Source organism: Salmo salar, chromosome 29, assembly GCF_965601325.2.
Source record: "Salmo salar chromosome 29, fSalSal1, whole genome shotgun sequence".
Taxonomy (NCBI): Eukaryota; Metazoa; Chordata; class Actinopteri; order Salmoniformes; family Salmonidae; genus Salmo; species Salmo salar.
The window spans coordinates 30241053-30265000 of record NC_138319.1 but is presented as its reverse complement, the minus strand read 5'-3'; the positions used below and the strand labels follow the sequence as shown (position 1 = coordinate 30265000).

The window sequence follows — 23948 nt, the reverse complement described above, 5'->3', positions numbered from 1 at the left end:
TATCCGTCGGCCCGTCAAATGTACGACTCCCATTGAGAAAGCATTGGAAATCACGTATTGGGATAATACCAGCGGGCCAGTCTGGCCTCCCTCTAACCCGCTCTCTCTCCCCCAGGGTCCTATGTGTTTGCAGAGTGTGCTGGGTACTCTGACACAAAGTGTCGTCCGTGTGGCAGTGATGAGTACCAGCCTGACTGGACCAACGAGACCAAGTGTCTGCCTCAGAAGTTCTGTGACACAGGTCAGTAGTTGACTGGGCCTTTGCCTGGGGGGAGTCAGGAGTCTAGCCGGGTGACTGGGCCTTGGTCTGGGGGGAGTCAGGAGTCTAGCCGGGTGACTGGGCCTTGGTCTGGGGGGAGTCAGGAGTCTAGCTGGGTGACTGGGCCTTGGTCTGGGGGGAGTCAGGAGTCTAGCTGGGTGACTGGGCCTTGGTCTGGGGGGAGTCAGGAGTCTAGCTGGGTGACTGGGCCTTGGTCTGGGGGGAGTCAGGAGTCTAGCTGGGTGACTGGGCCTTGGTCTGGGGGGAGTCAGGAGTCTAGCTGGGTGACTGGGCCTTGGTCTGGGGGGAGTCAGGAGTCTAGCTGGGTGACTGGGCCTTGGTCTGGGGGGAGTCAGGAGTCTAGCCGGGTGACTGGGCCTTGGTCTGGGGGGAGTCAGGAGTCTAGCTGGGTGACTGGGCCTTGGTCTGGGGGGAGTCAGGAGTCTAGCTGGGTGACTGGGCCTTGGTCTGGGGGGAGTCAGGAGTCTAGCTGGGTGACTGGGCCTTGGTCTGGGGGGAGTCAGGAGTCTAGCTGGGTGACTGGGCCTTGGTCTGGGGGGAGTCAGGAGTCTAGCCGGGTGACTGGGCCTTGGTCTGGGGGGAGTCAGGAGTCTAGCTGGGGGACTGGGCCTTGGTCTGGGGGGAGTCAGGAGTCTAGCCGGGTGACTGGGCCTTGGTCTGGGGGGAGTCAGGAGTCTAGCTGGGTGACTGGGCCTTGGTCTGGGGGGAGTCAGGAGTCTAGCCGGGTGACTGGGCCTTGGTCTGGGGGGAGTCAGGAGTCTAGCTGGGTGACTGGGCCTTGGTCTGGGGGGAGTCAGGAGTCTAGCTGGGGGAGTCAGTAGTCTATTGCTGAAGCTTTGTTTTCTAGTCAGTTTCAACTGGTGTTTGTCTGACATTTTATACAAGCATTTTGGAGATGCTGATGTCTATGGTGTCTGCTGACCTCTAACCCCTGACCTGTGTGTGGCCTCCAGGTAAGGGCTTTAACCGTGTGAGGCCCAGTAACCGCCTGGCTGCAGTACCCTGTCAGTGTAAACCTGGTTTACAGTGTTCTCCCATCAACTGTGAGTTCTGTGAGAAGATTCCTTCCTGTGGACCAGGATATGGACTGGAGACTGACACTGGTGAGAGAGAGATACACACACACACATGCAGGAATGCATATATACACACACACACACACAAAACCACACACACATACACATCTGTGTCGCTACTGTTGTCAGCAGTCCAGTTGGGTTACTCTTTCTCCTCTGTTGTCTGTGTTTTAAACTCAGAGTCGGGCAGGAGAACTTGTGTTGCGTGCAAGAGAGGACATTTTTCTCCCAACACCTCTATGGAACCATGCAGTCTGTGGACCAAGTGAGTTAACACACACACACACACACATACTGTACACCATGTCCCGTCATACACAGATTTTTCCCTGGGTGCTCGTATTTTTAGTCCAGTGTGCCCAAGTGAGACAGGAACAGGGTTCTGCAGGCGCCCAAAGCTCCACCGCATCAGTGTTCTGACTAATGCCGCACCACTTCCCCGGAACACAAAGCTGCTTCTACCACTGTCTGGCTCTGTGGTGAACCAATAGAAAGAACAGAGAGGGAGAGAGAGGGAAAGAGAGCAGAGAGAGAAGGAGAGAGAGGGTGAGGGATGTGGGGAAGAGGGAGATGGAGAAAGAGAGTGAAAGATATCTTAAACGTTCAAGCAGACAACCTAAGAAAATGTAAAACAATGACAAATGTTTTGATGAAGAATGGAAAAACCTAAGAAAGAAATTGAGTAACCTATCCAAACAGAGACCCAGAAAACCTGAACCTACGCCTTCACTATGGTGAGTCACTAAAACAATACAGAAATACACTACGGAAAAAGAAGGAACAGCACGTCAGAAATCAGCTCAATGTAACTGAAGAATCCATAGAATCTAACCACTTCTGGGAAAATAGGAAAACACTAAACAAACAACAACACGAAGAGTATCCAATATGGAGATATGTGGATAATCCACTTCTCCAATCTTTTTGGTTCTATCACAAAGAACAAACAGCAAAAACATATACATGATCAAATACAAATCTTAGAATCAACTACTAAAGACTACCAGAACCCATTGGATTCTCCAATTACATTGAATGAACTATAGGACAAAATACAAACCATCCAACCCAAAAAGGCCTGTGGTGCTGAGGGAAAAACATATGACGTTATAAAATCTATGTACACAAACAACAAGTGTACAACGTGAAACACCAAATAATGCATACAGAGCAGAATTAGGCCGATACCCGCTAATTATCAAAATCCAGAAAAGAGAGTTCAATTCTACAACCACGTAAAAGGAAACGATTCCAAAACCTTCCATAACAAAGCCATCACCTACAGAGAGATTAACCTAAAGAAGAGTCCCTTAAGCAAGCTGGTTCTGGAAAGAATTTACCAAAAAACAAAGCAAACTAGAATTTTATTTGGCCCTAAACAGAGAGTACACAGTGACAGAATACCTGACCACGGTGACTGACCTAAACTTAAGGAAAGCTTTGACCATGTATAGCCTCAGTGAGCATAGCTTTCCTATTGAGAAAGGCCGCCGTAGGCAGACCTGGCTCTCAAGAGAAAACAGGCTATGTGCACACTGCCCACGAAATGAGGTGGAAACTGAGCTGCGCTTCCTAACCTCCTGCCAAATATATGACCATATTAGAGACACATATTTCCCTCAGATTACACAGACCCACAAAGGATTCCAAAACAAATCCAATTTTGATAACCTCCCTCCCATATATATATATTGGGGAAAATACCACAGTGTGCCATCACAGCAGCAAGATTTCAAATCAAAACAAATTTTATTTGTCACATGCGCCGAATACAACAGGTGTAGACTTTACTGTGAAATGCTTACTTACAAGCCCTTAACCAACAATGGTGTTTTAAGAAAAATATGAATTTTTACTAAATTAACAAAAGTAAAATATTAAAGAGCAACAAATCAATAACAATAATGGGGCTATACAGTGAATTGCGAAAGTATTCACCCCCCTTTGCATTTTTCTTATTTTGTTGTCTTACAACCTGGAATTAAAATACATTTTGTATCATTTGATTTACACAACATGCCTACCTCTTGGAAGATACAAAATATTTTTTATTGTGAAACAAACAAGAAATAAGACAAAAAAACTAAGTCAATACTTTGTAGAGCCACCTTTTGCAGCAATTACAGCTGCAAGTCTCTTGGGATATGTCTCTATAAGCTTGGCACATCTAGCCACTGGGATTTTTGCACATTCTTCAAGGAAAACTGCTCCAGCTCCTTCAAGTTGGATGGGTTTGTTAAAATTGGGTTTGTTAAAATTTCTCAACATGTCAGGTGTGTGCTCTCCCAAATGTCTAATAAATGAGTCTTTATAAACCAAGGTTGAAGCAAAGCAGATACACTGGTTTGTATGTAAAATCACAGAGAAGAAAAAATACTTTCTAAATAATGGGCCATTATTTCTTCTCAAATTTTGCCTGAATGATGTGCCCAAAGTAAACTGCCTGTTGCTCAGGCCCTGAAGCCAGGATATTTATATAATGGGTACCATTGGAAAGGAAACACTTTGAAGTTGGTAGAAATGTTAAAATAATGTAGGAGAATATAACACAATAGATATGGTAGGAGAAAGTCCAAAGAAAAACCAACCAGAATTTTGTTTGGGAGAGAGACCATACAATGGAAATTACAATGGAAAGTATAGGGCTGTACTGTATAGGGGAAAGTATAGGGGCATAATTCTAGCTCCCCGGATGCAATTCCTATGGCTTCCACAGGTTGTCAGCAGTCAAGATTTCAGGCTTGTAACTTCCAAAATGATTAAGAATGATTTAGTACAGGGACAGAGTCTTGGAAATTTGTGTTTGGGCGCGCCATGAAGACAAGACGCACCTGGTAAAATTGGTTTCCTATTGAACATACTTCTTTCCGTAAGAAATATTATAGTTTGATTACATTTTAGGGTATCTGAGGAGTAAATAGAAAAGTATTTTGACTTGTTGAAACAAAGTTTAGGGGTAGATTTTTGGAGTCCTTTCTCTGCATGTTGAACGAGTGGATTACTCAAATCGATGGCGCCAACTAAACTGACTTTTTGGGATATAAAGAAGGATTTTATCTAACAAAACAACACTACATGTTATAGCTGGGACCCTTTGGATGACAAATCAGAGGAAGATTTTCAAAAAGTAAGTGAATATTGAACGCTATTTGTGAATTTATGAAACCTGTGCAGGGGGAAAAATATTTTGATGTGGGGCACCATCCTCAAACAATCGCATGGCATGCTTTCGCTCTAATAGCTACTGTAAATCGGAACGTGCAGTTAGAATAACAAGAATTTAAGCTTTCAACGATATAAGACTCTTGTATGTACCCAAATGTTTAATATCCATAATGTTTATGATTATTTATTTGAATTGCGCACCCTCCAGTTGCACCAGAATTTATCCCGCTAGCGGGACGCCTAGCCCTAAGAAGTTGTCATACCACAGATTCTCAATTAGATTGAGGTCTGGGCTTTGACTAAGCCATTCCAAGTCAATAAAATGTTTCCCCTTAAACCACTCAAGTATTTCTTTAGCAGTATGCTTAGGGTCATTGTCCTGCTGGAAGGTAAACCTCCGTTCCAGTCTCAATTCTCTGGAAGACTGAAAAAGGTTTCCCTCAAGAATGTCCTTGTATTTAGCACCATCCTCCAATTCTGACTAGTTTCCCAGTCCCTGCTGATGAAAAATATCCCCACAGCATGATGCTGCCACCACTGTGCTTCACTGTGGGGATTGTGTTCTCGGGGTAATGAGAGGTGATGGCCAAAAAGATCAGTTTTAGTCTTATCTGACCAGATAACCTTCTTCCATATGTTTGGGGAGTCTCCCACATGCCTATTGGCGAACACCAAACGTTTGCTTATTTTTTTCTTTAAGCAATGGCTTTTTTCTGGCCACTGTTCTGTAAAGCCCAGGTCTGTGGAGTGTATGGGTTAAAGTGGACAGATACTCTAATCTCCACTGTGGAGCTTTACAGCTCCTTCAGGGTTATCTTTGGTCTCTTTGTTGCCTCTGATTAATGCCCTCCTTGCCTGGTCTGTGAGTTTTGGTGGGCGGCCCTCTCTTGGCAGGTTTGCAGTGGTGCCATATTCTTTCCATTTTTTGTAATGGATTTAATGGTGATCTGTGGGATGTTCAAAGTTTCAGATATTTTTTTCTAACCCAACCCTGATCTGCACTTCTCCACAACTTTGTCCCTGACCTGTTTGGAGAGCTCCTTGGTCTTCATGGTGCCCCTTGCTTAGTGGCGTTGCAGACTCTGGGGCCTTTTAGAACCAGTGTATATATACTGAGATCATGTGACAGATCATGTGGCACTTAGATTGCACACAGGTGGACTTTATTTAACTAATTATGTGACTTCATAGCAAAGGGGGTGAATACATATGCATGCACCACTTTTCCGTTTCGAGTTTTTGTTGCATTTTTTATAAGTAATTTTTTTCATTTCACTTCACCAATTTAGACTATTTTGTGTATGTCCATTACATGAAATCCAAATAAAAATCTATTTTAATTACAGGTTGTAATGCAACAACATAGGAAAAAATGCCAAGGGGGATGAATACTTTTGCAAGGCACTGTATACAGGGGGTACCGGTACCGAGTCAATGTGCGGGGGTACTGGTTAGTTGAAGTAATTGAGGTAATATGTACATGTAGGTAGGGGTAAAATGACTATGCATAGATAATAGATAATAAACAGTGAGTAGCAGCAGCATAAAAAGGGGGGGGTGTTAATGCAAATCGTCCGGGTAGCCATTTGATTAGCTGTTCAGCAGTCTTATGGCTTCGGGGTAGAAGCTGTTAAGCAGCCTTTTGGACCTAGACTTGGCGCTCCGTTAACGCTTGCCGTGCAGTAGCAGAGAGAACAGTCTATGACTAAGGTGGCTGGAGTCTTTGGCAGTTTATAGTGCCTTCCTCTGACACCGCCTGGTAAAGAGGTCCTGGATGGCTTGAAGCTTGGTCCTAGTGATGTACTGGGCCGTGCACACTACTCTCTGTAGCACCTTGCAATCGGAGGCCGAGAAGTTGCCACACCAGGTGGTGAGTCAACCAGTCAGGATGCTCTCAATGGTGCAGCTGTATAACTTTTTGAGGATCTGAGGACCCATTCCAAATCTTATCAGTCTCCTGAGGGGGAATGGGCATTGTTGTGCCCTCTTCTCGACTGTCTTGGTGTGTTTGGAACATGATAATTTGTTGGTGATGTGAACACCAAGGAACTTGAAGCTGTCAACCTGCTCCACTACAGCCCTGTCGCTGAGAATGGGGGCGTGCTCAGCCCTCCTTCTCCTGTAGTCCACGATAATCTCCTTTGTCTTGATCACGTTGAGGGAGAGGTTGTTGTCCTGGCACCACACTTCCAGGTCTCTGGAATAGGGCCTACCACCGTTGTGTCATCTGCAAACTTAATGATAGTGTTGGAGTCATGCTTTGCCACGCAGTCATGGGTGAACAGGGAGTACAGGAGGGGACTAAGCACACACCCCTGAGGAGCCCCCGTGTTGAGGTTCAGCATGGCAGATTTGTTGTGGTCTACCCTTACCACCTGGGGTGGCCCGTCAGGAATCCAGGATCCAGTTGCAGAGGGAGTTGTTTACTCCTCGGGTCCTTAGCTTAGTGATGAGCTTTGAGGGCACTATGGTGTTGAATGATGAGCTATAGTCAATGAACAGCATTATCATGTAGGCATTCCTTTTGTCCAGGTGGAAAAGGGTATTCATTGTTGATTATAACAGAGTCATCTGAGGATCTGTTGCGGCGGTATGCAAATTGGACTGGGTCCAGGGTTTCTGGGATGATGTTGTTGATGTGAGCTATGACCAGCCTTTCAAAGCACTTCATAGCTACAGATGTGCTACGGTTCAGTAATCATTGAGGCAGGTTACCTTGGTGTTCTTGGGCACATGTACCATGGGGGTCTGCTTGAAACATGTAGGTATTACAGACTCGGCCAGGGACAGGTTGAAAATGTCAGTGAAGACACTTGACAGTTGGTCAGCGCATGCTAGGAGTACACGTCCTGGTAATCCGTCTGGCCCTGCAGCCTTGTGAATGTTGACCTGTTTTAACGTCTTGCTCACATCGGCTACTGCGAGCATGATTACCCAGTTGTCCGGAACAGCTTGTGCTCTCATGCACAATTGTTGCTTGCCTCGAACCGCGCATAGAAGTAATTTAGCTCATCTGGTAGGCTTGTGTCAATGGGCAGCTCGCGGCTGTGCTCCGTTTGTAGTCTGCAATAGTTTTCAAGCCCTGCCACATCCGGAGCTGTTGTGGTAGGATTCAATCTTAGTCCTGTATTTACGCTTTGCCTGTTTGATAATTCGTTGGAGGGCATGGCGGGATTTCATATAAGCGTCCGGGTTAGAGTCCCGCTCCTTGAAAGCGGCAGCTCTGCCCGTTAGCTCAGTGCGGATGTTGCCTGTAATCCATGGCTTCTGGTTGGGGCATGTACGTACAGTCACTATGGGGACAACGTCATTGATGCACTTATTGATGAAGCCGGTGATTGCTGTGGAATACTCCTCAATGCCATCGGATGAATCCCGGAACATATTCCAGTCTGTGCTAGCAAAACAGTCCTGTAGCTTAGAATCTGCGTCATCTGACCATTTCCGTATTAAGCTAGTCACTGGTACTTCCTGCTTTTGTTTTTGCTTGTATGCAGGAATCAGGAGGATAGAATTGCCAAATGGAGGGCGAGGGAGAGCTTTGTACGCATCTCTGTGTGGTGTAAAGGTGGTCTAGAGTTTTTTTTCCTCTTGTTTCACATGTAACATGCTAGTAGACCTGGTGCCACAAGAAAAAGGCAACCAGTGAAGAACAAACAACATTGTAAATACAACCCATATTTATGTTTATTTATTTATGCTTTTTTACTTTAACTATTTGCACATCATTATAAAACTGTATATTGCCATAATGACATTTGAAATGTGTATAGTCCTTTGAAACTTGTGAGTGTAATGTTTACTGTTAATTTTTTATTGATTATTTAACTTTTCTTTATTATCTATTTCACTTGCTTTTGCAATGTAAACATATGTTTCCCATGCCAATAAAGCCCTTCGAATTGAATTGAATTGAGAGAGAGAGAGAGAGCAGAGAAAGAGAAAAAGAGAGATAAAGAGAGATGGAATGCCTGGATTGCTAAAAACAGAAATAATGACAATGTGTCCTCTCCTCTCCTGTGTTTTCTCCTCCCAGTTGTAACGGTCTGGGGAAGAGTGACAAGCAGACTGGGAGTGACCAGACTGATGCTGTCTGTGGACCCCCTCTCTCTGGTGCCTCTACCTCCTGGCTCCTACTGTGGGTTCTGTCAGTCATCACTGTCCTCTGTCTCCTCATCCTCCTGCTCTTCTGCTACAAGGAAAAACTTAGACTACTCTCAGGTACCTGAGGCAGAGATCACATTTGTTATATATGACCATGATGTTGAGGGAATTCTGCTTTTATTGAAATATGTCTTGACATAAAATGACTGACTAATGAGTGAAATGACTGACTAATGTCATCCTCTTATGTCTTACAGTGAATTTACGATCATGTGTCCAGAATCTGAAAAGGACCAGGATACAGCAGGTAAGGTAGACTCTCTTTAGTGGTCAAGATGACATGCATTAACAGTTACCAAATAGTCTAATCTGTCTTTCTCTCTTTCCAGGAGACTCTGGCCCCTCTCTACCACAGTAGGGTCGTTGAAGGGGGACTACAGGGTCAGAGCGGCACCCTGCATGAGACAACCTGTCTTATTGGCCTGGCTCACAGCCCCTCAGAAACCACACACACCTGTCCTACAGCTACACCTGGTGACCGGGTCAAACTGCCACCCACCAAAGAGATGGAGGAGGAGAGGAAGGAGGAGAGGAGGGAGGAGGAGGATGAGGGGGTGGGGAGTGAGGGGTCAGGGGAGGCGGAGGAGGTTTCTGAGGATGGTGTGTGTGAGGAGGTTGTTCCAGACGGTGTGTGTGAGGAGGTTGTACCAGAGGATGTGTGTGTGTCTCCACTGTGGGCTGGCTCCTGTGTGTGTGTGTTGTCTGTCAGGGAACCATTAGAGGTAGGGGATAATGAAGACTGTAGCCAGGCTGTCAACCCTGGAACCCTCGGGACCTGCTCTTGTGGAGGAGAGGGGGAGAGCAAGGGGGGAGAGAAGGATGAAAGGAAAGATGGAGGGAGGGAGAGGGCCAAGGTGGTAGAGGGCCTGCAAGTGAAGAGCTCTGAGAGGAGCAGCCATATCTCCTCCCCCTTCTCCCTCTCTCCCACCTCCTCCCCTCTCTCCCCCGATGACCGTTCATGTGACCTCTACCCGCCGCTGACCCAAGTCAGGTCAGAGATCAAAGGTCAGCTTATTGACAGCGCACAGGGGAAAGGGGAGGAGCTATACAGACTGGACTGCAGCATAAGCTCCACCCCCACCACAAAACCCATGCCCCCTTTGACCTCTACAATATCTCCTTACCCCTCGATGACCTCTGTAACTGTGGGCGACCGGCAGTCCGAGCTGACCTCTGAGGCCTCCAGCAGTGAGCAAAACCAGGGACTTTCTTGGAGGGACAGTGGGGGAAACAAGGTCTCGTCTGGGGGCTCGGAGCTGGATTGTGCCCCTGAGAGCCTCCAGAGTCAACTCACGGAACCAGCACTCACCTCAGGTAGATACAGCGCAGAGTTATAGCAGTGCCACACTCATAAGAAAAAGGCTAAATACACATGTCATTATACATTCCAGCCATTGTTAAAGAGGAAAGATAATTAAATCCACTGGTGTTTCTCCTGACTTATTGGACCTGTATAGGACTGTGAAAAGATGATTCTGAAATCTCAATGTTGTTCCTCCAAAATGAATGTATTGGTTTCCTCCTAATGTCCTGCTGTTCGCTTAAGGACCACACAGTAGGAATGTGTGTGATGAGCCAGTGATTACACGCTGTAGCATTCTCTGTGTGTGATTGGGTGTGTGCGTGGGTGTTTAACTCTCTGAGTGTGAGCTCACACAGAACACTCCTGTTTACCCAGAGTTCCACAGGGTTATTCAAAGTGACCACAGGTGTAATTGAAACAAGATGTGATCTGAATACACAGCCCTTGAGTAATACCCAGACTCACACACTTTCAAACTCTCATCAATCACTGTATACTTGAATTATGCCCAAGGCAGCAATAAGCAAATAAACACAGTTTCCCATAATGCAGTAATAACATGTAATTAACTGGACTTCCCGCTCAGAGGTTAAACATGGGATCACACCTCAGAGAGACAGGGAGAGACAGGGGCTGCATCTCAACAGTCTATTGAGATTTCCTCTCCTTGTCTTTCCTCTCCTTCACAAAGAGCTGCAGGATAGGTGAGAATAGTACAGAGAGCGAAGCAAGGACACTTCTTCCACATGATCACATGAGGAAGGAAGAAGGAAAGGACATGAAGAGAGGAAGCCACTTTAGACTAAAATGTTTCACGATCATGTGGTCAGATAGTTTTGTCTATTCTTACTATGCCATGTGTACGGTTTATGTTATCTGCCTCTCTAGGGTAGTTCAACTCTAGACAGTCTACTGTAAACAGAGACACTAGGTATTCCTGGCCACACTGCTATTACAGTTCCAGTAAATTATTTCAGATGTGATTCCAGACACTGACACATATGTTATGATAGATGTGTGTGTCTGTGTGTATAAAAACGTGTGAAGAGTGACTCTGGGGTCTCGTTGCACCTCTAAAGAGTTTTAAAAAAGGAACTAGAGAAGGAAAGAAAAATGGGGAGAGAGCGAGAGGGAGGGATAGAAAGGAGGAGGTGTGTTGAAATGGGCAGCAGACGCCATCAGACATGGATGTCTGTAAGTTTCCGGCCGTGTTTATAAATGCCATCAGTAGTGTGATCTATGAATATGGAAATAAGGGAACAGATAGAAGTTTGTTCCTCTTGATTTGAATGTTCTGATGGCTCAGTGTGGTGTCTGGCTGCAAGGTTTGATGCTACAGTAGCTGGAAGTTACAGTGGCAAGAAAAAGTATGTGAACCCTTTGGAAATACCTGGAATTCTGCATAAATTGGTCATAAAATTTGATCTGATCTTCACCTAGATCAGAAAAATAGACAAACACAGTCTGCTTAAACTAATAACACACAAACAATTATACGTTTTCATGTCTTTATTGAACACACTGTGTAAACATTCACAGTGCAGGGTGGGAAAAGTATGTGAACCCTTGGACTTAATAACTGGTTGACCCTCCTTTGGCAGCAATAACCTCAACCAAACGTTTTCTGAGGTTGCGGATCAGACCTGCACAATGGTCAGGAGGAATTTTGGACCATTCCTCTTTACAAAACTGTTTCAGTTCAGCAATATTCTTAGGATGTCTGGTGTGAACTGCTCTCTTGAGGTCATACCACAGCATCTCAATCGGGTTGAGGTCAGGACTGGGCCACTCCAGAAAGCGTATTTTCGTCTGTTGAAGCCATTTTGTTGTTGATTTATTTATGTGTTTTGGATCGTTGTCCTGTTGCATCACCCAACTTCTGTTGAGCTTCAATTGGCGGACAGATAGCCTAACGTTCTCCTGAAAATAAAATGTAGGGGTGGCAGACCTTTGGGCCAGTAACTGAAGGGTTGCTGGATCGAATCTCCAAGCTGACAAGGTAAAAATCTGTTGTTCTGAATAAGGCAGTTAACCCACTGTTTCCTGGTAGGCCGTCATTGTAAATAAGAATTTGTTCTTAACTGACTTTCCTGGTTAAATTAAAAGAATGTCTTGATAAACTTGGCAATTACTTTTTCCGTCGATGATAGCAAGCTGTCCAGGCCCTGAGGCAGAAAATACTTTACAGTTGGGATGAGGTTTTGATGTTGTGCCTTTTTCTCTCGACACAGTGTTGTGTGTTCCTTCCAAACAACTCAACTGTAGTTTCATCTATCCACAGAATAGTTTGCCAGTAGCGCTGTAGAACATCCAGGTGCACTTTTGCAAACTTCAGATGTGCAGCAATGTTTTTTTTGGACAGCAGTGGCTTCTTCCGTTGTGTCCTCCCATGAACACCAATCTTGTTCAGTGTTTTACGGATCGTAGACTCGTCAACAGAGATGTTAGCATGTTCCAGAGATTTCTGTAAGTCTTTAGCTGACACTTGATGATTCTTCTTAACCTCATTGAGCATTCTGCGCTGTGCTCTTGTAGTCATCTTTACAGGACGGCCACTCCTAGGGAGAGTAGCAACAGTGCTGAACTTTCTCCATTTATAGACAATTTGTCTTCCTGTGGACTGATGAACATCAAGGATTTTAGAGATACTTTGTAACCCTTTCCAATTTTATGCAAGTCAACAATTATTAATCTTATGTCTTCTGAGAACACTTTTGTAAAAGAGATAAGGTTCACATCAGGCAATGCTTCTTGTGAATAGCAAACTTGAATTTTGTGAGTGTTTTTTAGGGGGCAAGATCAAATTTGATGACCAATTTATGCAGAAATCCAGGTAATTGCAAATGGTTCACATACTTTTTTTGCCACTGTATAACGTCAGATTTAATGACAGTATCTGTTTCTGTAGTGAACAGGACATGTCATCTGTGATAATGTTCTGACAAACTGTACTTCTCTATGTCTAAGTGGTGGGTTGAATAAAGTTGGACATTTTCACATAGAATGAAAACTGCTTGTCACACTGAAACTCTGACGTTAAAGGATATGGTTAGGATGTCCTTGATCAGGACTATGGTCAAAGGTACCGCAGCCAACCACAGTCTTTCTGTGGTCAATGTGCACCGTCATTATCACGCCCACTGACTATTAGTCATCTGGGGTTGCCCCTAACATGCTGGCTAAACTGACCCCTTATCTCTCTCTCTGTCTCTCTCTCTCTCTCGCTCTCTCGCTGTCTCTCTCTCGTTCTCTTTCTCTATCGCTTTCATTCTCTCTCTCTCTGTCTCTCTCTCGTTCTCTCTCTCTCTCTCAGGTCAGGTGACGGGGAACAACAACACCACCTTCATCTCTAGCGGTCAGGTGATGAACTTCAACGCTGACGTCATCGTCGTCTACGTCAGCCAGACGTCTCTAGGCAACGAGGGGGAGGGGCCAGACGATGTGTTTGGAAGCCCCGTCCAGGAACAGGCCAATGAGAGCGCTCCGATGATCCAGAGTTCCATCTCCTCCAAAAGTGTCAGCCATTCGTCAGTGGTGTCCTCAGTAAACTCCATTACCCATAACCCCCTACTGCAGGAGGACAACCTGCCGGTTCAGGAAGTGACTGATCAGTGGCCGAGGGAGAATTGAAACGTGAAAATGGTGGATGGTGTACCATAAAACCACGAGAGGAGCGAAGGCAGTCCAAAACCTACTACTACGACCTACTCCAAACAATAGTCCATGGTCTTCCTGGGTAGGTGTTAAGTATTGGAACTGGGCCATAGCCTTGGAACCTGGAGGATTGTGATCCTCATCTGGCCCTTGTAGTTGTTTCTCAATAGTCTCATGTAGAGCTTTGGCGGTCATGAAATTTTGTCAGCTGGTGATTGTCAAGAAAATAACTGCCTGTCTCACGGTAATTGACTGTTAATTAACATAAACACATTTAGCATCTCCTGGCTTCCACTTCCTACAAGCCACTGATGCAGACCTTTAAAAATTGAATAAATTCATGTAAAATAGCCAAAACCATCACAGTAAATCCATTATTTATTTTAGAGTGGTCTAAAGAAACATGATATGAAGAAAATGTAGTCTATTTCAGAAGAACAGAATAGCATACTCTGAGTTGTCCTTATGTTAGATCCTGATCTGGCTATGCCATATGGCTCTGGGCTACACTAGTTCATTTAGCAGACAAGATTTGCTTAGAATTCTGTGGCATTATTTTATATTTTATAAAATGATGAATACAATTGAACAAAGGGTTAATGGAACAAAGCTGAATAAAACATAAAGGATATTTTCTCCAAACGATTTGAGGGAGTGGCACATGGGGCTATTCTGTGTTAAGTGCTTAACAAAGAAACAGGTACAGTACTCCCATATGCTTAATTTAGAGTTATTTGTGTAACTTTAGTTGTGATACAAATGTCGGGCTATATGTTTTGATTTCTAATACATTTTAAGGCTGCATGATGCGACTCTAATGATGATTTGAAAAAAAGTCACATGAAAGGCATGATCTGTACTTTGTTTTTTGTGCAGGCTGTACACACTTCATCAGTCTCTCATTCACAATTTGACAAGCACTTGATAATGCCTCGAATTTCCCAGCTACATCCCCGTTGTGTGGCCTTAATGCCCCCTAAAGAAATCCATGCCTTTTGCAGCCAGTGGGCATTGTGGGCATCTACACTGATTGGAGTGGATTTAACAAGTGACATCAATAAGGGATCATAGCTTCCACCCAGATTCACCTGGTCAGTCTATTTCATGGAAGGAGCAGGTGTTCTTAATGTTTATGAACTCAGTGTATAATATACATGTAAATGTTTTTTTTTAAACATTTTTTGTGCTGTCAGGTGTAGGACTAATGAAGAAATCTTGACCTAGGATACACCCACCAAGATAATCAAGCACCTACTCATGATTAGATATTGACCTTCCTTAAGAACTGAAAGTTTGTGTAAGCCGAGACATTTTGTTAATCTGGCTCCACAAGTCCAGGTCTGAGACCAGGTATTCAATAGCTAACCAATAAAATAAAGCTCTCAGGAGTTGAAAGTGGAAACGTTTACCTTGTTCATATCTGTAAATAAAATGTACATATTGATTCAAATCAAATTGCAATAAATGACAGAACTGTTTTGATAAAAATTCATTGTGTTTTTTTTCAACCAGCCCCATTGTGACAGCAGTCTTACTGTTACTTCATGGTTTACTGTCTACTATCTGGTAATTACATTGAATAGTTATTTATCTCCTCTCAGAGCCATAATGACTGTGAAAACAACGCTAATTACACATGCGGCCAGGCTTCAGTTTCTGTCACTGTCCCAATGCTGACAGACAGACTGACAGTCTTTCATTATCACACAAGATGACAGCTGGCAGCATAGGACCAACATAGCATAGGCCAAGTTTAGATAGTGTAGCATTTAGGATTGGACTGTTTTCTCTATAACCACATGAGAAGGGCTGGCAAAGCTGATTTCGGCCCTGGTTTGTGTGTGTGTGTGTGTATGTGTGTGTATGTGTGTCTGTGTGTGTGTGTGTGTATGTGTTTATGTGTTTATGTGTGTGTGCGTGCGTGCATGCGTGTGTGTGTGTGTGCGTTTTTGTGGTAGTGGCACCGAGGCCCACCAGGAGAGGAGGGTATTTTCTGTTGTCTGTGAAAACAGGAAGTTGTAACTAGTCTGCACATGGTTTAAATGAGATGTCCTCAGCTGCTTCTACAGAACAGAAGAGAGAAGTGTGTAACATGAGGCTGGTTTTTTGAACAGTGTATGGTTGGAGAACATTGACACCTAACTGTGATAGGATTCCACCTAGTGGAGGATTTACGCACGCACGCACGCACGCACGCACGCACGCACGCACGCACGCACGCACGCACGCACGCACGCACGCACGCACACACACACACACACACACACACACACACACACACACACACACACACACACACACACACACACGGCATTCCCTGTAGGGATGAGGTTTTCTGGTTTGCTGCTGGTGACACAGGGCAACAGATACTCACCTGGAAACTACCAGAAACATCTCAGAGAGAAACGCTGAAACTGGAATGTTTTCAGCTGCTGTTTAGACAGGCTTGAATTACACCTGAGGTGAAACAGAACCTGCATGGGAGTGTGAGATTCATTTCTTACAGTCTCTCTCATGTAGGGGCCTGGGTTTAACCTGATGATGTGACACTCAGTTTTCACAGTCAAGTCACATGGTCAGGTGAAACTTGATGCCCAGCTAATATAAGGAGCCTCCGGGCTACAGCTGGATATCTGTCTTGACTAACTCCCTTTATGGTCCTACTTGGCACAGAATGAGAATACTGTTACTATTCAGATAGACATTTTGTGAGAGTTGCTCTACAACATAACTCTCCTCTGATGAAAGAGGGACTTTATCTGTAGCCTATCAATCGTTCATTAACAATTTGGAGGCATGACACACACACACACACAGAGAGAGTTCTCTAACACATCCATTTCTGTGGCAGAAAGACAGACTGATTGACGAGGGGATTTCTGAAGTCTCTCCGAGGATATTTGCTTTCTATCGGAAGCACAGAGACAGATTGGTCTACGTTCTCTACAACCACATGAGAAGGGTTGATAACGCTGATTTCGGGCCTGGTTTGTGTGTGTGTGTGTCTGTGTGTGTGTGTGTGTCTGCACCCCGTTGCATGGAGACTGGATCTAAGCATGTACCAGTGTGAGTGTGTAATGGCTTAACCACCAACACTAAGGGGTTGGAAATGGAGCAAAGATGCCCTGAGCACTTGTACAAGGAGAGGGTTTGTGTGTGTGTGTGTGTGTGTGTGTGTGTGTGTGTGTGTGTGTGTGTGTGTGTGTGTGTGTGTGTGTGTGTGTGTGTGTGTGTGTGTGTGGGTTGACAGGTCTAGGTGTGACAGCCTATGCAGTGCCCCCAGGGGTAGTGATCACTGATCTGATGCGTTGCATAAAGCGCCCCCTACAGCTCATGTTTAAGAAGTTCAGCTATTTCCTCAAGTCGCCAGCAGAGGGAGCCTACACCACTCTGGACCGCAGCTGACACTGATCTCACCTCTGGGGGTCACTACAGGTCAGTGAACTTTCACCTCTCACAAATGACCATGAACACTAACCTGTTCAGTACTTGATTAGAGCTAAAGTAATAATAATGATCTCTCTTTCTCTCAATTCAATTTCATTAGCTTAATTGGCATGATGTAATAATGTCTCTCTCTCTGCATGCTGGGAGTGTTTGGTGCATGCCGGAAATTGTATGAGCGAGTGTTGCCTGGAGTTAGATCGCCTGTTTTTTCCTTCTTGTTTTCCTTTTCTTGGTGGTTTTCCTTTTTCTATGCATGATTAAGGTGATTATTTATTTTATTTAAAAATTGCCCTGGCTTTGGCGGGGATGTCGACCTCACTTCGGCACGGCTTCAGGTGTGTTACTGAAGCTACTGTCACTGTGGAGGAGTTTCTGGTCGCCGTAGGAGAGAAGGTCGGCTATGAAAATGTTGCTAATGCGTCGCGGATGAATAAAGCAGTGGTGGTTTTTCTTAAAGAAGAGAGTCTTGTTGATTGTATGGTTGAGCATCGTGTACTTCTTAAAGAAGAGCATCTTGTTGATCGTATGGTTGAGCATGTTGTACTTCTTAAAGAAGAGCGTCTTGTTGATCATATGGTTGAGCATGGTGTACTTCTTAAAGAAGAGCGTCTTGTTGATCGTATGGTTGAGCATGGTGTACTTCTTAAAGAAGAGAGTCTTGTAGATCGTATGGTTGAGCATGGTGTACTTCTTAAAGAAGAGAGTCTTGTTGATCGGATGGTTGAGCATGTTGTACTTCTTAAAGAAGAGCGTCTTGTTGATCGTATGGTTGAGCATGGTGTACTTCTTAAAGAAGAAAGTCTTGTTGATCGTATGGTTGAGCATGGTGTACTTCTTAAAGGTATGTTTATTCAAGTTACGCCGCTTTTTTCTCCGTCAACAAGGGTAACGATTTCAAATGTACCGCCGTTTACTCCCAATGAGCTATTGGAGCGCGAGTTATTGCGGTTTGGGAAGTTTGCAAGTTCAATTAAAATTATCCCACTGTGTTGCAAACACTCTGAAACAGGTTATGTCATTTCGGTGACAGGTGTTTATGTTTTTGAACTCACCGGAGCAGACTTTGGAGTTATCATTTAAAGTCAAGTATGACAATAGACTGTATATGGCTCATGCTAGTATGGTTAGTCAACGGTGTTTTGAGTGTGGGGGATGTTGGCTATAAGCAACATGCTTGTCCGAAAAGGGAGAAGGCGGAGGGAGGGGCGCAAGTGGTCCTCGTAACGCCTGGGACCACTGATGTAGGGAGAGGTTGGTTGACAGTGGTAGAGCCGCCACAAGCACCTGTTGCTGAGGAACAAGTTGTTTGTGTTGAGGGTACTGAGTTTCAGCTTGTACCAGAGGGGAACATAGGGTCTGATGTGCAGCATAAAAATATTGTTGTAGGAGGTAAGACAGATCGGAGGAGCCATTTCCCCAAACTGGTGAGTAGATGCCCAGTACGAGAGATGGGGTAGAGGAGGGGGTTCATGTGGAGCTAGTCTCCCAGGTAGTGGAGGAGATGTCCACTACGAGTAATGGGGTAGAGGAGGGGGTTCATGTGGAGCTAGTCTCTCAGGTAGTGGAGGAGATGTCCACTACGAGTAATGGGGTACAGGAGGGGGTTCATGTGGAGCTAGTCTCTCAGGAAGTGGAGGAGATGTCCACTATGAGTAATGGGGTACAGGAGGGGTTCATGTGGAGCTAGTCTCCCAGGAAGTGGAGGAGATGTCCACTATGAGTAATGGGGTACAGGAGGGGTTCAGGTGGGGCTAGTCTCCCAGGTAGTGGAGGAGATGCCCACTATGAGTAATGGGGTACAGGAGGGGGTTCAGGTGGAGCTAGTCTCCCAGGAAGTGGAGGAGATGTCCACTACGAGTAATGGGGTACAGGAGGGGTTCAGGTGGGGCTAGGCTCCCAGGAAGTGGAGGGGATGTCCACTACGAGTAATGGGGTACAGGAGGGGGTTCATGTGGAGCTAGTCTCCCAGGAAGTGGAGGAGATGCCACTACAAGTAATGGGGTGCAGGAGGGGTTCAGGTGGAGCTAGTCTCCCAGGTAGTGGAGGAGATGCCTGGTACCAGTGATGGGGTACAGGAGGGGTTCAGGTGGGGCTAGTCTCCCAGGAAGTGGAGGAGATGTCCACTACGAGTGATGGGGTACAGTAGGGGTTCAGGTGGGGCTAGTCTCCCAGGAAGTGGAGGAGATTCCTGGTACCAGTGATGGGGTACAGGAGTGGTTCAGGTGGGGCTAGTCTCCCAGGTAGTGGAGGAGATGCCCACTACGAGTAATGGAGTACAGGAGGGGGTTCATGTGGAGCTAGTCTCTCAGGTAGTGGAGGAGATGCCCACTATGAGTAATGGGGTACAGGAGGGGTTCATGTGGAGCTAGTCTCTCAGGAAGTGGAGGAGATGTCCACTATGAGTAATGGGGTACAGGAGGGGTTCATGTGGAGCTAGTCTCCCAGGAAGTGGAGGAGATGTCCACTATGAGTAATGGGGTAGAGGAGGGGGTTCATGGGGTGCTAGTCTCCCAGGCAGTGGAGGAGATGCCTGGTACCAGTGATGGGGTGCAAGTGTGGAGTGTTGAGAGCGATGTGGCAGAGGGGAGTCAGGGGTCTGTGTCCTCAGTTGAGGAGGATCAGGAGAAGGATATGGATATCTCTATTGATAAGATAGCAGCTGGTGACGACTCAATTTACAATCAAGAGGAGGTAAATGGGTTCCTGAATCAGACTTTTGGGAAATCTGTCAAATTGGCAGATTTCTTTGATGTTGGTAAGTTTGTGAGGTCAGCTGTGATGTTACAGAAGACGATGGGGTTAGACCAGTTGAGTGTGAAGAAGTACTTCCGCTTGAGGAAATGTGTTACTGCTGTCACGGCAGCAAAAGGTCATGGGAAATGTGGTAAGATTAAGAGAAAATGAAAACAATGATGATGATCATGCCTCATAAGGTGTTTTTTTCTCTTCGTCTGTTTTCTTTGTGGTTTCTTCTGCTTTTCTTTACTGTTTTCTATATGGAGGTACTAAGGGTAGGTTCTCTCAATATTAATGGGGGAAGGGACAGGAATAAGAGGGCTTGGGTATTAGAAGTAATGAAACAGAAAAGGCTTAATGTAGTTTTTCTACAGGAGATACATAGTGATGAGGCTAATGAGGTTGACTGGGGTATGTGGTGGGAGGGGCAGCATATACTCAGTCATAGTACTAATTTCAGTGCTGGGGTGGCAATTTTGTTTTCCTCAGGCTTAGGGGTGACTGTGGTATCTACAACAGAGATTGTCAAGGGTCGGATTTTATTGGTCAAGGCGGATGTTATGTATTTATTTTTATGTTTATGCTCCTAATGAGGGTACAGAGCGTATTTCTGTATTTGATCAAATAAAGGAAACCTGAAGACAGTGTGACCAAGAGGGGTGTATGGTTTTAGGGGGGACTGGAACTGTACAGTGGATTTTACTGTTGATCGCACTGCTGAAGAACCTCACCTGCGGTCAGCCACTTGCCTGTCTGGTCTATTAACTGAGTTTGAGCTTTCTGATGTGTGGAGAGTAGGGAAGGCAAAAGTTAGGCAGTACACATGGTTGTCCCGCAGACGGGACGCCTAGCGCTAAGAAGATTTTTAATATATATTATTAATTAAAAGTTAATGAAGGTGGTGTCAGTGCAGCAAGGTTAGACAGGTTGTATGTATCAGATCACTATTGTAGTAGGGTTGGATGGTGTGATATTACTCCTGTGGGTTTTTCTGATCACCATATTGTTACTGTTGATATTCACCTGTCCTGTCCATGAAGGTCATCACCTTATTAGTATTTTAATGTTAAATTGTTATATGATGTCATGTTTGTGAAAAGTTTTTGTTGTGTTGGGAAAAATGGAGGGTTACAGTTGGGAATGTTGAGTCCTTTAGACAATCGTGGGAGGTTGGGAAGGCCCAAATACGATTGTTTTGTCAACAGTATACTGCTCTGTCTAGTATTGAAGTTAAATAGACTATCAGGGCCCTTGAACAGGACATCAAGTCTATTGAATTGAAGTTGCTCACACAGAATGACCCCGGACTAGTCATGAACTTACAGGACAAGAGACATGAACTGAGGTCGTTTCTACATGAAGAGTGAAGGGTGCCTTGATTAGGTCTCGCTTTGCTACGCTCAAGGATATGGATGCTCCTAGTACTTTTTTAACCCAGAGAAGTCAACACTGGAACGCAAACAGATGGTCTGCCTTCGTCTCCCTGATGGGAAGGTGACCATAAACGACAGTGAGATGCACCAACATGCCGTGGATTTCTACTCTGCCCTCTATAAGATGGAGGATTGTGATTCTCTGTGTACTGAACAGTTGTTATAAGGTCTTCCTCAATTGGGCCCTGAGCAGAGAGTATCTTTGGACTCTGACATTACTCTGCAGGATCTGTCACCTGCAGTTATGCAGCTCTCATCAGGCCGAGCCCCTGGCATCGATGGTTTACCATCTGAGTTACATAGGCAGTTTTGGGGGTCTAAGTGGTGTGTGAATCTTTTCATGAGGGTTCTCTTCCTGTATCCTGTCAACGTGATGTGCTTTATTGTTGGGGGGATTTGGCTGTTCTAAAAAATTGGTGACCTGTTGCATTGCTGTGTACAGAATATAAAATTGTATCTAAATTTTTTCTCAAATAGGTTGAAAGAGTATCTGGGGCTGTTGGTCCACAAGGACCAGTCTTACAGTGTACCTGACCACTCTATTGATGATAACTGGGTTTACTTTCTTTGGATCAGGAGAAGGCCTTTGACCGTGTGGACCACCAGTACTTGTTCAAAACAATGAAAGCTTTTGGGTTTGGGGATGTTTTTTTGTCTTGGATGAGTTTACTGTATGCTGGGGCCTCATGTATGGTGAAGGTGGGGGCTGGTTTGTGTTGCCCCATCCCCGTCCAAGGGGGTATCAGGCGGGATGCCCAATTTCAGGGCAGTTATATTGTCTGGCAATTGAACCAATGCTTTGTTTTTTAAGAGCGAGGTGTACTGGTTTCTCTGTGCCAGGTGTAATGAAGGGTCCCATGATAGCACTGTCTGCGTATGCAGATGACGTGACAGTTTTAATTACAGGGAGTGAGGATGTTAAGATTCTCTCGAACGCTTTAAAGGCGTATGAGGGGGCCTCCACAGCTAGAGTTAGTTGGGAAAAGAGTGAATCACTGTGGGCAGGTCAGCTTCAGATGGGGTCCACTCCACGCTTAGCAGGGGGCTTCAGACGGGGTCCGCTCCACGCTTACCAGGGGGCTTCAGACGGGGTCCGCTCCACGCTTACCAGGGGGCTTCAGACGGGGTCCGCTCCACGCTTACCAGGGGGCTTCAGACGGGGTCCGCTCCACGCTTACCAGGGGGCTTCAGACGAGGTCCTTTCCACACTTACCAGGGGGCTTCAGACGGGGTCCTTTCCACACTTACCAGGGGGCTTCAGACGGGGTCCGCTCCACGTTTACCAGGGGGGCTTCAGACGGGGTCCGCTCCACGGTTACCAGGGGGGCTTCAGACGGAGTCCGCTCCATGGATACCAGGGGGCTTCAGACGGGGTCCGCTCCACGGTTACCAGGGGGGCTTCAGACGGGGTCCGCTCCACGGTTACCAGGGGGCTTCAGACGGGGTCCGCTCCACGGTTACCAGGGCGGCTTCAGACGGGGTCCGCTCCACGTCTACCAGGTCAGCTTCAGACGGGGTCCGCTCCACGTTTACCAGGGGGCTTCAGACGGGGTCCGCTCCACGCTTACCAGGGGGGGCTTCAGATGGGGTCCGCTCCACGCTTACCAGGGGGGCTTCAGACGGGTTCCGCTCCACGTTTACCAGGGGGCTTCAGATGGGGTCCGCTCCACGCTTATCAGGGGGGCTTCAGACGGGTTCCGCTCCACGTTTACCAGGGGGCTTCAGACAGGGTCCGCTCCACGTTTACCAGGGGGCTTCAGACGGGGTCCGCTCCACGTTTACCAGGGGGCTTCAGACGGGGTCCGCTCCACATTTACCAGGGGACTTCAGACGGGGTCCGCTCCACGCTTACCAGGGGGACTTCAGACGGGGTCCGCTCCACGCTTACCAGGGGGCTTCAGTGGGGCAGAGATGGGATGAAGACTTTGGGGGGTTTTCTAGCTCCAATGTCTTTCAGAAAAATAACTGGGAGGGTGTAGTGGAGTAAGTGTGTGCCAGATTGTCAAGGTGGAAATGAGTGCTACCCCAGCTGTCTTATAGGGGAAGGGTGCTGGTAGCCAATAATCTATCAGCCTCTACCCTGTGGCACAGACTAATGATTTTACAGCCACAAGAGCATCAGAGGACCCTTGTCAATTTCTTTTGGTCTGGACAACATTGGATTAAAGATGCAGCCCTGTACCTGCCACTGCACGAGGGTGGTTAAGGCCTGGTGGACATTTCTTCCAGGATCATGGCTTTCCGGCTTCAAGCAGCCCAGAGACTGTTGTACAGTGACGGTTCTAGCAGCCCAGAGAATGTTGTACAGAGACGGTTCTAGCCGGATCGACACAGCCTATACATTGATGAGGAGAGCGGCTGTTTGGGCTTCTTTTCCTCTTAGAGCATATTTTCCTCTTAAAGCTAGAAGGGGGTTGATTTGTCTGGCTTGACTCCATTTTATAAGTCTGTATGCAGGCTTGGAAAGTTTTTGTCAAGTCCCGTAAGGCTGGCACGCCACCAGGGATGTGGCTTATTGAAGAGCCTCTTTTTTTACAACACTGCCAACCAGTCCCGTGCTGTGGGTTCAGCCAGCCTACGTTCATGCCTGTTAGGTGTGGGGTGTACCAAGCTGGGTCATCTGATACGGAGCAGGAGCAGATCGTTGGAGGAGCTGGGAGAAAGAGCGGGGATCCAATCATCTCGCCTAC

The 23948-nt window shown here is 46.0% G+C and overlaps 1 protein-coding gene across 1 annotated transcript in view; it reads left to right on the top strand.

Annotated features, from left to right (window-relative positions):
• Window positions 1-15130, top strand: part of LOC106590556 (uncharacterized) — a 26343-nt gene extending 11213 nt beyond the window's left edge. Inside the window, exons 3-9 of the mRNA XM_082970793.1 lie at window positions 116-241; window positions 1234-1383; window positions 1537-1621; window positions 8558-8742; window positions 8883-8932; window positions 9015-9999; window positions 13302-15130. Of these exons, the coding sequence (XP_082826919.1) occupies window positions 116-241; window positions 1234-1383; window positions 1537-1621; window positions 8558-8742; window positions 8883-8932; window positions 9015-9999; window positions 13302-13618 (1898 nt within the window). The 3' untranslated portion in view covers window positions 13619-15130. The remainder of the gene's footprint in view (window positions 1-115; window positions 242-1233; window positions 1384-1536; window positions 1622-8557; window positions 8743-8882; window positions 8933-9014; window positions 10000-13301) is intronic.
• Window positions 15131-23948: the final 8818 nt, after the last annotated feature.